The 14,219-nt window shown below is 42.0% G+C and overlaps 1 protein-coding gene across 3 annotated transcripts in view; it reads left to right on the top strand.

Moving 5' to 3' along the window:
- The window catches only part of spire1a (spire-type actin nucleation factor 1a), a 52,762-nt gene extending 42,183 nt beyond the window's left edge, over positions 1-10,579 (top strand). For 2 of the 3 annotated variants that reach the window (XM_080441994.1, XM_080441993.1), the window contains exons 10-18: positions 488-642; positions 3,116-3,197; positions 3,875-4,017; positions 5,693-5,722; positions 6,836-6,973; positions 7,394-7,464; positions 7,560-7,587; positions 7,738-7,901; positions 8,014-10,579. In XM_080441994.1, coding sequence (XP_080298120.1) covers positions 488-642; positions 3,116-3,197; positions 3,875-4,017; positions 5,693-5,722; positions 6,836-6,973; positions 7,394-7,464; positions 7,560-7,587; positions 7,738-7,901; positions 8,014-8,284 — 1,082 coding nt within the window. In that variant the 3' untranslated portion in view covers positions 8,285-10,579. The remainder of the gene's footprint in view (positions 1-487; positions 643-3,115; positions 3,198-3,874; positions 4,018-5,692; positions 5,723-6,835; positions 6,974-7,393; positions 7,465-7,559; positions 7,588-7,737; positions 7,902-8,013) is intronic. The other variant, XM_080441995.1, reaches the window with a different exon arrangement.
- Positions 10,580-14,219: the final 3,640 nt, after the last annotated feature.

The raw sequence follows: 14,219 nt of genomic DNA, 5'->3' as shown, positions 1-14,219 counted from the left end.
AACTATAGTTATAAGCACTCATAGATATTCAAAATGCTTTATAACAATCATAATGCATGATGGAGCGTTTTATAACTAATTATAAGGTAAGGTAAGACTATAGTATGCTAGGTAGGTATCATAGTACTTCATAATTTTCTTTTGGCCATGATCATAGTGTATTATAATTATCATAGTTGTGATACATTACAATCATTTTAAGGGTCGTTATAAGTGGTCATTGACTGCTTTAAGTGGATGCTTGTAAATCTGCTATTTTTGGTGAAGAGATTTGGTGTAGATGGAAAAAGAAGTACAGTGCAACTCGGGTCCGTACAGTGCATTTTACTTGGTATAGAGGGTCTAAGTGGTTAGATCTATGCAACAACACAAAAAACACAACACAACCAGATGCCTGCCTTGCACCTCCAGGAATTTCATTACTTTAACTGTTACAGCTCTACTGTATTTCTGACGGTATCCCTCCCCCCCTCTCCACCACCTACAGACACACCAGACGCCCCCAGGAAGCTGGCTGGCAGCACACAATCCCTGGGCAACGCAGCCTTGGCTCCCGGGCCAGGCGGAGCGCAGCCGCTGATCCAGCGGAAGAGACTGCTCAAAGCGCCCACGCTGGCCGAGCTGGACAGCTCCGACTCAGACGTAAGCTCCTAACTCAACATCACAACTAAATGAGGAATTGTAGCGGAGATTATTATTGATTGTGTTTGTTACTAGGATGTCCCCGATGTGTCGGCCAGATCTCCACTTAAAGCCAAAGTTTCCAGACTATGAATAATAAAGGACAATTGTTTATTTGTTTTGTTTTATTTTACTTTTATTTGTATTTTTTGTTGTACATTTGTATTTGCTTTGTTCAGGACCCCAGGAAGAATAGAGGCTCATTCATGCGTAAAATAAATAAACTGAGAGATGCTTGACGCTGATAATTTTCTTTTATTTCTTTTAATTTACTTCTCCCTTTTGCAGTAAAGTCCAATCGATGTGTGCTGGTGTCACGTGTCGGAAATAGCCGATCGTCAAGCTCACAGTGCGTTGCATCACGCTGCGTTGTGAGACTGTTGATCTGCTATTTTCAGTGCGCAACACATCTCGCAACAACTGATATGCTTTTAATTTTAAATATTAATCAAATGTTTTTTATTCAAATTTGATTGATATCTTTATTGATCATAAAATAAAAACATGTCACATGTAACATATTGTACATCTGACCCATCATAATCAAAAGGATAACGCTAAAAAGCTTACAGCTCGTTTCCATTGCGGTGCTTACTGAAATGACATGCATACTTATTTTCTAAACGTATACATGGTACGAACCAGTCGGATTGAAAAATGAGTGCTAGTTTTCTTCGAGTTCACCTCCCACGCTCCCCCACGGCGGGGTTCTGACTGGTTCTGACTGGTTCTCCAATCGTACTGTGACATACTGTACATATACATGTTTTACATATACTGTACATTGAAATCTTCTAGTGGTCCACAGCTCAAAAGGCTGATAATCACTGATGTAGTCTGCAACATTGTAACTAGGATGGCTACCTTACAAGAATACATTTAGGGTAAAAAGTACCATACATAGCCAATATGGATGGATAACAGCTGCCCTGAGCTTATGAGTTACAGAGGGTAAACAAACCAATAATTCCGGTGATGTCCCAACAAATTATTGTAATGATCATTTAACAATCATATTTTGGGGGGAGGGGAAGCAATACTTTTATTCCCCACTTTTTTAAAAGCTCTGGGTGTGGTTGGTGTATAATGTCTTTTTCTTTAAAATGTTGTACAGGTGCAATAACAGAATGGATTTCATCCCATTTCCATCCCTCATCGCATGGATGATGGATGGGAGAGAAAATAACAAATACATTAATCTGCAGTGTTACCAAACCTAATATGAACAATAATACGAGTGACACAAATAAGTGATTAAATGGCTACAGCTACATTTCTTTCCCTTTGACGCTATCAAAGCATTACAAACACATCTTTATTCTGTCAAGTTACTGCTAATGTTGGCATAACATTTCCTGTTATGATTCAGATTAAATCCTCACGCCAGCAATGACCGGATGGATGCCTTTATGTTTCTATTGTGAAAACCTACACGCATGTATCCTGTCAATGAGTTGGCCATGACTAGCAGTACAGCTAGCAACATATGACAATAGCTATGTATTAACTTGGGTAAAACACTCAACCGTTTACACCCTGTACTTTGATGTGCAACAAATAGCAAAATGTGCAGATCTAAAAGCTCACAATGCAACGCGGTGTGATGCGTTGTGAGCTTGCCAATCTTGAAACATAAAAAAAAAGAACTTTTTTTTTTTTTTTTTTTTACCCAAAATGGGGAAGCCAGGGTTAATGTGGTGAACAGTTAAAAGTAATAAATGTATGAACCTGTTGAACTCGACATGACATGTTTCAATCTGTCGTGCTGAGTCAGGTGAGCCGAGGGCCCCAAGCTAACGTACGTGAGACGCGCTCTAAATGGCATAATGATCACGTGGTGACCTAAAATTGTGACTCGCATTAACAGAACGTATCTATAGCTGCATCAACGCAAGGTAACACAATATTACAAGCAGTGCAACGGATACTTGCTCTTGATTCATATACAAATCACTCCTATGTAAACTTAATGTCTTGACACTCTGTTTATTTGACCATTTACCCTGTTTGTTGACTAGGGCAGTGGTCCTCAACCTTTTCTGGATCAGGGCCTGCACTTGAAAATCTTTTTTTCGGGGGGGGGGGGGGGGGGGGGAAGAGAGATATGGAGAGGCACGCAGCAAAGGCCTCCGGGATTGGGACTCAACCCCACGATGCACTGCCAGGCCGCCCAAGTGCCCGGACCGCCAGGCCAGCGGTCCGGGCCACATTTACATTATTTTATATGTTGTATCATTAAAATCCTAGTGTTTTGCCAATTAGTCAGGGGGCCCACTTGAAATATCCTCATGACCCACAGGTTGAGAATCACTGGACTAGGATTCATGCCGTTTACGCCGATCCTGCACTTTTGTACTGCGAGTAGATGTAGAAGATGAGAGTGTCTGCAAAGTGCCTCAATTGTAAAAACTGGGTCATGTCTTCCACATGTTAGGAAGATGCCACTCAGAGCAGCTCCAGTGCATCCACATCCATGGTAGAGGACACATCACCTGAGTCGGTCAAGGTCAGGAAAGGTAAGAGCTGAACACTACCATGAGGACCAGTAAGGTCTATGTTAACACTGTACCCCAGGGGCGCTGGAATGGAAAATGACATGGGGGGGGGGGGGGGAACACATCGGCGGCCGCATGCCAGCGCGCGTAAATGCGGCCTGTGCACGTTTTTTCCGGGTGGGTTTGTACATTTTTGGGGGGCTTTGTAACTTTATTTGGGTTAATTCGGTACAATAAGTCGCGAGGTGTGGGGGACTGGACTGAATTAAGCAAGTGGAATAACCATGACGCCCACGAACTGAACTGATTTTATTTAACCCATTAAGACGAGGCCGATTCTCTTAATGCCTTCCCAATCAGTAGATCTCGCACCACTTGTGAGCTTGTACTTGTACATCTGCTATTTTTGAATAACCAATCTAAAATGACACGGATGCTTTCCTGGTTTTAATGGGTTATTCAACATTTTACAAAGATGGCACATCTACAAGCTGAGACACATCTGGATCTGCTCCTCCTTTTTCGGGACATATCGGTTGCATAATTGCTGATATCTATGCCATCAAAAGGTCAAATTAAGGACTGAAGCATCAGCTGGACTCTAGTCTTGACGTAAAACTTGAGGCCTCTAATCTGCTCATCGTCCACTACCTTGATAGTCGTTCCACATCTTTCTCTCGTTTTGTCCTGATCTCCAGGTCGACCAAACTTCCTGCCCATTTCCTCCACCCCGGAGCCAGTTGAGCGCCATGCCCATCATAGGAGGCACACCCTTGAGAAGGAGGCTCCCACCAGCGTGCGTCCCTTTGTGGCTCCTTCCAGACAGAGCTCCAAGTCTCTGGTAAGTCAGCCACAAGCGGTCTAAAAGTCTGATTTATACATCGCTGTCCTGCAGCCAATAGCCATTATTTAATCACTAGGTTGCACCATCGAGTGATATTGATCTGGCGGCCTGCGGACCACATCCAGCCCCTGAGGAACTTTATTGTGGTCCATGTTCCAATGTAAACAATTTATTTTAGTGTTGGTTGTACAATAACAATGGGATGGGAATGTGTTTGTTTTTCATAACTATTAACAAAAGGTAATTAACCATTTAGCCGCTAAGTATAAAATAGGCTACTATTTAGAATGTGACTCACTCTGGTCCGAAATTAACACCCACCAGGACTGTATTTGCAGTCGTGAAATTGCAGGAACAGTAAAAATCTATATCCTAATCTGTCAAAGAACAGGCGAGCCGAGTGCTACTTAAGAGTTTTAATGGGTGAAGACTCCAGTTCAGGTGGTAATGAGGTGCTCACGAAGTCGATACAGGATCAAAGATGAAGAGGGGTCCCATCAAATGGGCACACTTGAGCGAGGACTTAGTTAAAAAGCCTTTAATTTGACGACGGGGCTACATATTAAAAACAATAAAATGCCAAAGACTCTGTCCGGTTTTGACAACATGTCTTCCTCAGGGCGTGGCTATAGAGCCTCTATAATCTACTGTATTGCTGTGCTGCATGTGGTCATGCGTAGTATGTAATTGCCTCAGTCATAAAACAGTGATTTTTGATCGATATAGAGCTAAAATATTGATTCAGATCACAATTCTATTGCAAAATATGGATATTCTGGGAAAAGACCTGCTTCGAAATGAAGAACCAATGGCAATGCTATTGGCAATAGCATAGAAATCCTTTTATATTTGGATTTTTTCTGATTTTGTGCCAACATAAAGGCGCTAGCTGTGCGACTTGACGACAGTTTATCATTATGATGAATTATATAAACTGACATCATGGTATACTGTACAAGGGGTCTATAATGACATGGCCAAATTAGCGGTGCCAGGTACAGAGTGATTAATGGGATTTTTACCCTTTCAAATATGTACATGTTTTTTCCTCACCATAATGGTAGTTTATCCCCTGTGACGGCATGTGCAGGCAGCAGTGTTAAACAATGAGGCCTTTGTCCCCAAGCCTGTCTCAATTTCCCCGTTACAATGTTTTCAATGGCTGGCTATCTGGCTCCTCCAAATACTTAAGTCCAGTTGTTTCCTCTGTTTGTTTGTTTGTTTTTTACACAAAGCAGCAACAGGCGGAACCCACCAACAAGGTAACCTGGCCAGTGTGTATCATCTGTTGATCATCATCATCACTCGCTCTCATTGTGCAATAGAAAACCTGAAACACACACATTTCTAGAGTCTAACCGATGCCAGTGGATTATCCAGCTGTCGGGGGATTGTCCAGACACAAACTGCAGTGTCAGTTGTTGCATTTAGATAACATAGATACACATTCTATGTTAGAAACAGACATTAGTAACGTTGCTCAATTATCAATTATCATTTCCACAACTGAGTTGAAATGAGAAACTGAGTTTGTTGAATGCAGAAGTCACACATTACGCAGGTTAAAGGGAAACGTTGCCAATTTTGAACTGACTGGACCTTTAACCATCAGATTGTTGCAACAGGAGGTTTTATTCCTGTTTGACTGTATTGTAATTCTCCTATTGGTCAGGTGAAAGTGGTCGGCAGTGATCAAGGCAGGGTATGTCACTTTGATTATGTCACCAAGTTGCAACTAACACCCCTACCCAACCACACCCCCATCCCCATCCTTCACGAAGGCACCTTTGAACTTCTCATACTAATATGGTGTGGGGAACCAGGTTCTTTTCTTTAATTTTGTTTAATTATGTTGTCTAAAAAACATCCAGAGGAACAATCCCAGATTTGTACTGATTTGCACTTGGGTGTCACGCACCGAAAATAGCCGATCTACACGCATTCGGCTATTTTTGGTGCGTGACACCCACGTGCAACTAAATATAAATAGTTTTGGTTATTTCACACCGCTTCCGCTATCAGTCACTAATGTTTCTCCAAATGTATCAAGCCACCAATGAAAAGGTGACCGAGGTAGACATTTCCCCCTGCTACAGTAGCATTCCTCTGTCCTCATGGGAGTGGAGCGGAGATAATATACTGTAGTAAAGAAATATGAGTGTTTTACTACATTTTACGAGTGCATACCATAAGTAGTTTTTAGTCGTTTGTTGGTTTTACTTTAGATTTTAAGTTTACGTTAACATTAAAAACAAAATCCGTTTTAGTAGACTATAATAATCCTGGAGTGGAGCTCTGCGTTTCATAGCACTGTCATCTCTGTCACATGACTTGGTCTCCTGGCTAGATTGAGCTGTTTGGGGGTGTGTGGTGGTATTTGGTTAAAGGGTAGTCTCGCATAGCCAGGCGGTCAGATCTTTCCCACTGATACGTCTGACGACCGCTACTCCCCACTGCTTTGAAAACAAATATCACTGTCCCAATATGAAGGACCTTGAAGTCTTTGAATTGGCTCTGGGAAGCTGGTATTGTTTACATTTCTGAATTCAGTTTTAGCCCATTCACTGAATTTAGATGTCACCAGACGTACAGCATCAGTAGGCAGAGATCTCTGGCTACAGGAGACTAGTTGAATGGTTGCTTTCTCAGCATGACGGTGTCATTTTAATTTTCGCCTTCATTCACATGGTGTCACCATCATCTCTTCAACATGATCATCTCACGCTGTGTCTTAACACCTTGGGATACGGGGAGCCATCCCTTCCCACATAGGGTAGTGTTGTTGACCTGCCATGCGTCCTGTCCTTCACTCTAGGAGGAGTTCTGCTACCCGGTGGAGTGCCTGGCATTGACGGTGGACGAGGTCATGCACATCAGGCAGGTGCTGGTCAAAGCGGAGCTGGAGAAGTTCCAGCAGTACAAGGACATCTACACTGCCCTCAAGAAAGGAAAGGTACAGTGTTCGTACATTTTAAAACCCTATACAGCTGGCCCTACAGCAGAATGGGTGTTAATCAATCTCTGAAGGGGTCCAGTGCTAAAATGAACACTCACTATTTAGCTGTGTTGCATCGCATAGTGTCAGTTTGAGTATTAGCTACTGTATGTCACGAAAAGAGGTTAATTTTGTATCTCTGGCGAGAAGGCATCCAACTCCCACATACAGTACTTGGAATATGATGTGTAATTCAAGCTCCGTTGTCCGCGGGTTGTTGCACGCCGAAAATAGCTGCTCACAATGCGCTCACAGTGCGTCTCAACCGAAGCGCTGTGAACTTGTAGATGGCCTATTTTAGGCGTGTGCCACTGTCGTACGACAAAGTATAAAATTGTCTTAACATGTCATGTTTTCCCTTTCGTCTCCACTCTCTAGCTTTGCTTTTCATGCCGGGCCAAGAAGTTCTCCTTATTCACGTGGTCCTACATCTGCCAGTTCTGCAAACGGTAAATCAGATCGAACTGTTAACATCACTGTCTTTATGCTGTACTAAAAATCCCAAAACGGGATAACGAACAACCTGCTTTTGTCTCTTCTCCAGGCCTGTGTGCTCGCAGTGCTGTAAAAAGGTAAGCCGCTCCTACAACCCAAACGAACCCCTTGAAGTGTTGCTAACACTGCTTCTGTTAGGCCTTAGACACTTATAGACATATACAGTACATGGTGGTCGGGGGGGTGAACCAGCGACCTAAATTAAGCTTTAATCATTTCTACCTCAGATGCGGCTCCCGTCGAAGCCCTATTCCAACTTGCCCATCTACTCCCTGGGTCCCAGCGCCATGTCAAAGGAGGAAGATGCTACGTCCTCGGCCAGCGCCCAGGCAGACAAGACGCCCTTTGGGTCCGGACACAACAGACACAGCCTGCGTAAAACAGTGTCCAAGTACGGGCCTGTAGAATTGATCTTTTTTTGTAACTACATATTTTACAGATGAGAGCCACAATAACAAGGCTGATGTCCTGTCTTTAACCCTTTTTTCCCTGCAACCCCCCAGGCTGTCGAAGCACAGCGGATCGACCGAGTGCCGGTCCCGGGACGAGCCGGAGCTGCCCAAGGAGCTGACGGAGGACTGGGCCACCATGGAGGTGTGCGTGGACTGCAAGAAGTTCATCACCGAGATCATCTCGTCCAGCAAGCGGAGCCTGTCAGTGGCCAGCAAGCGTGCGCGCCTCAACCGCAAAACGCAGTCATTCTACTTGGCGTCGTCCTCGTCCTCCAACTCCATCAACTTCAGGCCGTCGGAGCGCACCATCAACGAGGTGTAGAAAGGACAATTCCCTCAATTCGTCATTTCCCCACACTGACCTCCTCAAAGGACAAGGCGCGGGGTGGACTCTGAAAGAAACTCAAAAAGAATGTGTTTTTTTTTTGTTTAGTTTTTTTTAGATGGACAGTTTTGTCAACAAGTTCACTGCATTGTCTCGGACTGGTGACTTATTTAACAAGAAAATAAGTCACGTGTGACCATTAACCCAAAACCCCTTTTACACCAATGTAGTATTAACCCCCCCTTCTCAGGAAAAGTAGACCTGCTCTGTTCGTGATGGTCATAAAGACGAGCCACGTTTCACATGTCACAAACTCATCTTGCTGGAAACTCTTTGGCGGCCGATTGAAAAATGTAACGGCCCCATTTTTCTGCGGGTGGCTGCACAGTAAAAATGTGTAATAACACACAGGATCCGCTATTCTGGAGGGCGGAAGTATCGCGGACGAGATTTAAAACGTGATTTCAGTATATCAGATCTGTAAACAGAAATGGCGGCACCCATGTAGCAATAGCATAGCAGAGACGGAACACACTACAGATGTATACAATAAAAAACTATTTCCGAGCGACAGAAATAAGCAGATTTAGCCAAACTCTAAAGACGGCCGTTCTGAGCTGCGGTTTGGGGGGTCCCCAAACTTCGCTCGTTATGAACTGGGGGTCCAGGACCACTCGACATCAAATCAAGGTAGGAAAACGCTTAGGGCAAAATTCTCCTTTAAATTAACATGCAGGATTTTACTGTGTAATAATTCAGGGCGATGTTGTTAGTGGGATGATGAACCCAAGCATGCGAATGTATATTTGACACGTTTTCTTTAGCCAATAACATTGCGCGGTGACTTTGTAAATACTGGAGGCGGAAGTTCCCCATCCAGATCCCTACGCTGTAAACACAGTTTTCCCGTTCCTGTTTACTACTGCTAGCACTCAGGAAGAACGAACCGATTGTCTGTTTGACAGAAATGCACTGTAGATCCACTTAGTCAGGTCTGCTGGGATGGATCCATCTCTGCCTCATATCGCTGCCCTTTCTAATATAACATATTGCCAAAATATCACTCATCTTTTTTGACATTTAGAGATGAATGTTGAAGTGAGGAGCCAGAGTGGTGTCAGTGTTTTTGTCGGGTGGGTTTTAGCCACTTGGCCATTGATGTACAGTACATAACATTCTGTGCCTGGTGCCAAAATAGTTCCCTCCTCCCCAAGATACACGGCCAAGTCCTTAGTGTTAACACTGAAAGTGTAGAAATGTGCCGACGGGTCCATTTTTAGACTTTCACAATGAAAGTAACTCTCAGGGTCTTGTGCTGTGCGTGTGTAATTATGGATGTATTTTACATTGTAAATAGTTAGTGTGAAGATTGAGCTGGGACATTAACGGGGTGGCTCAGTGACTCATTGTGGCCCACAATGCTTTGTTCTAAGCTGAGCAACAAAAGCACAGAATTGTGGGGGTTTGAGTGTGTACATGCTGTATATCTAAAATCCTTCCAAATCTAATATTCCAAAACTTAAGTGACATACAAATAATGAAAAGTTACACTTTTAGTATGTATGAAAATCCATGCATTTGGATTTTTGACTGTATACAGAAGTATAATTTATCCATGTTTATTTTATTTCCAAAGGTTTGAGCACAAGGAGTGTCATGTCCTAACACACTCCTAGTTCTCTTAATCTCTTATTAGTATTATATTCTAATGTTGTTATGGTTTGTGTCAATCTAATATAAAAGGTTTTTATTTGACTTTTGTATGTACAATGGTCTTTTGATTCATAGATCTCAAATAGCACTTTTATTGGACCATTGTTTTGTTTCTGTCTTAATTATTTTTGTCTTTTTAAATTTGTCTGTCTGTTCACCTTTTGGGGTTCCACAGTGCCATTTCCCAGGGTTCTTCCAATGGTGAACATTTGAGTGAATGAGTTTGTTGGTGTCTGGCCAGAGAAAAGTAAAATCCACCCCACTCAACTGAATGTATAGGCTATTTAGTTTAGTTCTGACATTGGAATGCGTATAGTTTTATATTTGTGTTCAAATGATCTTACATACACATGATCTTTCTCACCTGCCTGTACTGTCATAGAATTTGTTTTGTGACCTTGTTACCTGCGAGGCAGAAAGACAAAACCAGCTTGTTAAAGTGATGTCATGCTACTGTCAAATGGTACCTACAGTATGACCACATTTTAAACCCTCGGTAAGGAATGAATGGTGCGCATGCTGTAATGTGATGTCCTTTTTTTTTAATGAAAGATTATAATAAAACATGATAGACTGATATTCGACTCCAGTATCATTTGCTCTGTGGTTTTAGGCTACATTTTGATCTAACATAATTCTATACAGGTGATTGGGAGAGCAACAGACTTTTGGTGATATGGGGACCTCCGGTGGTTCCAGTTAGGCATTGAATGTAATTTTCTTGAATTATTTGGCTAAATACTGGAATGGCATTTCTAGTTGTGTTGATATAGAATTAATAGAACACTCAATTAACGACTGTCTTTGAATTGCGTTGTAGGTATAGAGTTTTTTATGTTGTAGTAATCACGTTGAATCTAAACACCTTGCGTACACTAGCCATAAAGAGCTTGCACACTGGTAAAATGCAGAGCTGCACACTGGTAAAACTGGGCAAATTCAGGCTCTGTGCAAACTCCTTTACTGTCCTTTAAAATACATTAGTGTAACGGTAAAATTGCATTAGGCTTATTGTCAACAAAAGCTGTAACACTTGAATACTCTATATTGTATTTGATTTCTGTCAACACTAGCGTCACGTGACTAGTCAAGTGAAGTCACTAGCGTTACAACCTAACGTCTTCAATCATCCTGTATTTGAACAACCTGATGATCCAGGTATGGATGACAATACGTCTGTACCCTATAGCTGTATAGGTTAAATCCTACATCATATACTGTCCTCAAACACATTACTAACCAACAGTTCCTTTTGCTTTAAGTACGCATTTAACATTTACACCTTTTTACTGTGATACCTTAAGCACATAGTTTTCATGAATGAGCAGTGAAAATACTTACTGTATATAAACTTTACTTCAAATAGCCTTATTTTATCTATGTTTAGCCTTATTTTAACTATGTTTTGAATGGAAAAGTAATGTAAGTAACCAATAATACTGGTGGAGAGTTTGGTACAGTAGTGGTACCGTACAACGATCACCTCCATGCTCAGCAAGGAGCTGGTGGTGGACTACTGTACCAGCGGTGCATAAAGAGGCTCCCATCACCATTCAAGGGGAGGAGATGGAGATGTGACACCAACAAGTTCCTGGGAGTAGCCTACACATGAACAACAAACTGGACTGGTCTATCGCTACATCTGAGCAGCCTAGAGTAGAGCAGAACAAGAATGAAAGCTCTCTCTGCTATGAATGCCTGCTGTCAAATCAATATGTGAAAATAACCAGCCAGTGAAACACAGGGCTTTCATTTGAATGTGATGTGTATAGAGTGTGTATAGAACATAAGGCCTATATGCATGTCAGGATAAATGGTTTATTTGGTGAAGTTCCCAAATGACCACTAGATGACACTATTGTACAGATAATGGACAATTCTAATTCCACATAGATGCATGTGATTCTGTGATTATAATGCAAACTTAAAGGTAGGGTAAGTGATATATTTTGGTAAAAAAATAAAGTTAAAGCACTGTATTTGATAATAAAAATTGCTACAGAGTGTTCAGTAACAGGGGTCTCTCCAGCTCTTTAATAAACAGAAAATACATTTTCAGGAAGGTGACAAAATGTCAGCCAATCAGGAGAGAGTATCCATTTATCAGCTTCATTTTTATGTTCCATTTCCAATTTTGTCTGCTCATTTCTTAGTGTCATCACTTCCAATTGCGCTTGGTTAATTTGTATCCCGACTGAGTTCTCTATCCTGATTGGATAAAATTGGTATACTGACCTGAAAATGCATTTTCTGTTTAATAAAGAGCTGGTGAGACATGGAGACGCCTGTAACTGAACAAACGCCCTGTAGCAATGAGTACTATCAGAATATAGAGCTACTTAATTCTTATTTTAACCAAAGAGAATCACTTACCCTATACCTTTAAATGTATTAGAGAAATGTTATTATTCAATCATGTACAAAATGATCAGGAATTCATCAGAGGATTCAAACTTGGGGTGTTGGTCTTGGATTGGTCTGAAAAGGACGGAATGATGGAAAATGTATGTGGGTGAATGGAACACCACTGTAATTCTATAAAAAAGCATACATTGATAGCATTGAATAGGAATATTTGTTAGAAAATGTGTTTACATTGCTGTGATCCCTGCTAATATTGTCTTATCATTGTAGTTTAAAAGCTACAGAAAAGTGTTTATGTACAAGTAAATGGAAGCATGTATTAGCCTATATCTGTTTCCTACTCTAACCCTATAAAAAAGGGGGGGAAAAGAAAGAAAATGCATTCACACACAGGCTATGTTTTAAAAAAAACCAAATTAAACAGACTTAATGTCTTAGTTAATAACAGACTACTATACAGGTAATAGGAAAAGCAACAGACTGGGTGAAGGAAGGGTCTCCTCTGTTTTTAGACAAGAGGTGGCTTCTCAACCAGTGGTTATGGTGACCTCTAGTGGTTCCAGTAAAAAAGTCAGAATTTCTAGTTGTCCTGATATAGAATGCATCGAAGAGGGAGACCACTGTACAATGCTAAATAATAGTTTGAATGCAGGCATGTGTATAAGAATGTATTTATTTACTGTATGCGTGATATGTATGTGTGTGCATCTGGATGTATGTAGGCTATAGGCTATAACCAGTGGCTGGCTTAATAGTAATAAGCCCTCACAATAAAACTGTGACTTATCGACTGTTTTTGCATGCATAGTAGCAGCAATAGGTATAGATAGTATTTTTATGTTTCAATAATTATGTTAAATCCAAACACCTTGCATGCATTATTCTTTTTAGATATGTCTCGTGGAAAACTGAGAATATGTTTCAGTTAGAACTGATTCAAATTCATTTTGACTGATTAATTCCAAATATTGTCAAATTACTCTGCGGCACCGCTGGACTGGCATCTCGGCAGCTATAGCACTGAAAGGCTACCCCCCCCCCCCTCCCTGCATGGGTTGGCAACAAGTACTGGAAATAGCCGCCCAGGAAACGGAATTCTGAAGCCTGACTTCACCGTAGGGCAGTGTCGCATGGCAGAAATGTCTGATCTACAAGCTCACAACGCCTCACAATGCGACACGTTGTGAGCTTGTAGATCGGCTATTTCCACAGTCCGACACCGTTGTATGATGACGGGGTATAAATTAAGCAAGGGTGACCCTCACACACTGGTCTCTTTGGTTACCCCGCGCGCAAACACACACCAGTAAACAGACTATAGGCTGGATAGATACACTTACATGAATTTAGCAGCAGGCCAATAAAAAATTTTTAATGGTGTGTTCTTGTCAAATTGCTGCACTGGCTAAATGAACAGAACATGAGAGCAGTGTTGAACATTTTGTAAATTACTTTGGGCCTTAGGGCCACACATACATGTGCAAATGCACGCACGCACGCACGCACGCACGCACGCGCGAGCGCGCACACACACACACACACACACACACACACACACACACACACACACACCAGTGTAACCAGGCTAACAAGGAGGTATTTAAGTCAACGACAGCCTCAGCTTACTAATAGAGAGTGTGGTAAAATCCCCTCGCGATCGCTGCGCTTGGCGCAGTTTCAAGGTTCCCCCTCTAATGGGCAGGGATTTGGTACATGAAAAGGGACAGCTGATCCCAGGTCTCTACCCCCCGCCTATAGGGTCAGCTTCACCCCGGGGCTGCATACAAATAGGCCAGTGCCACTTTGGTGAGACTGAGCGTCTCAAGGGGAATTCGGTAACTGGAGCTGCGTCGCA

This window comes from Gymnoscopelus braueri (assembly GCF_963280865.1).
Source record: "Gymnoscopelus braueri genome assembly, chromosome: 11".
Classification (NCBI taxonomy): domain Eukaryota; kingdom Metazoa; phylum Chordata; class Actinopteri; order Myctophiformes; family Myctophidae; genus Gymnoscopelus; species Gymnoscopelus braueri.
This window is presented reverse-complemented; position numbering and strand designations above follow the sequence as displayed.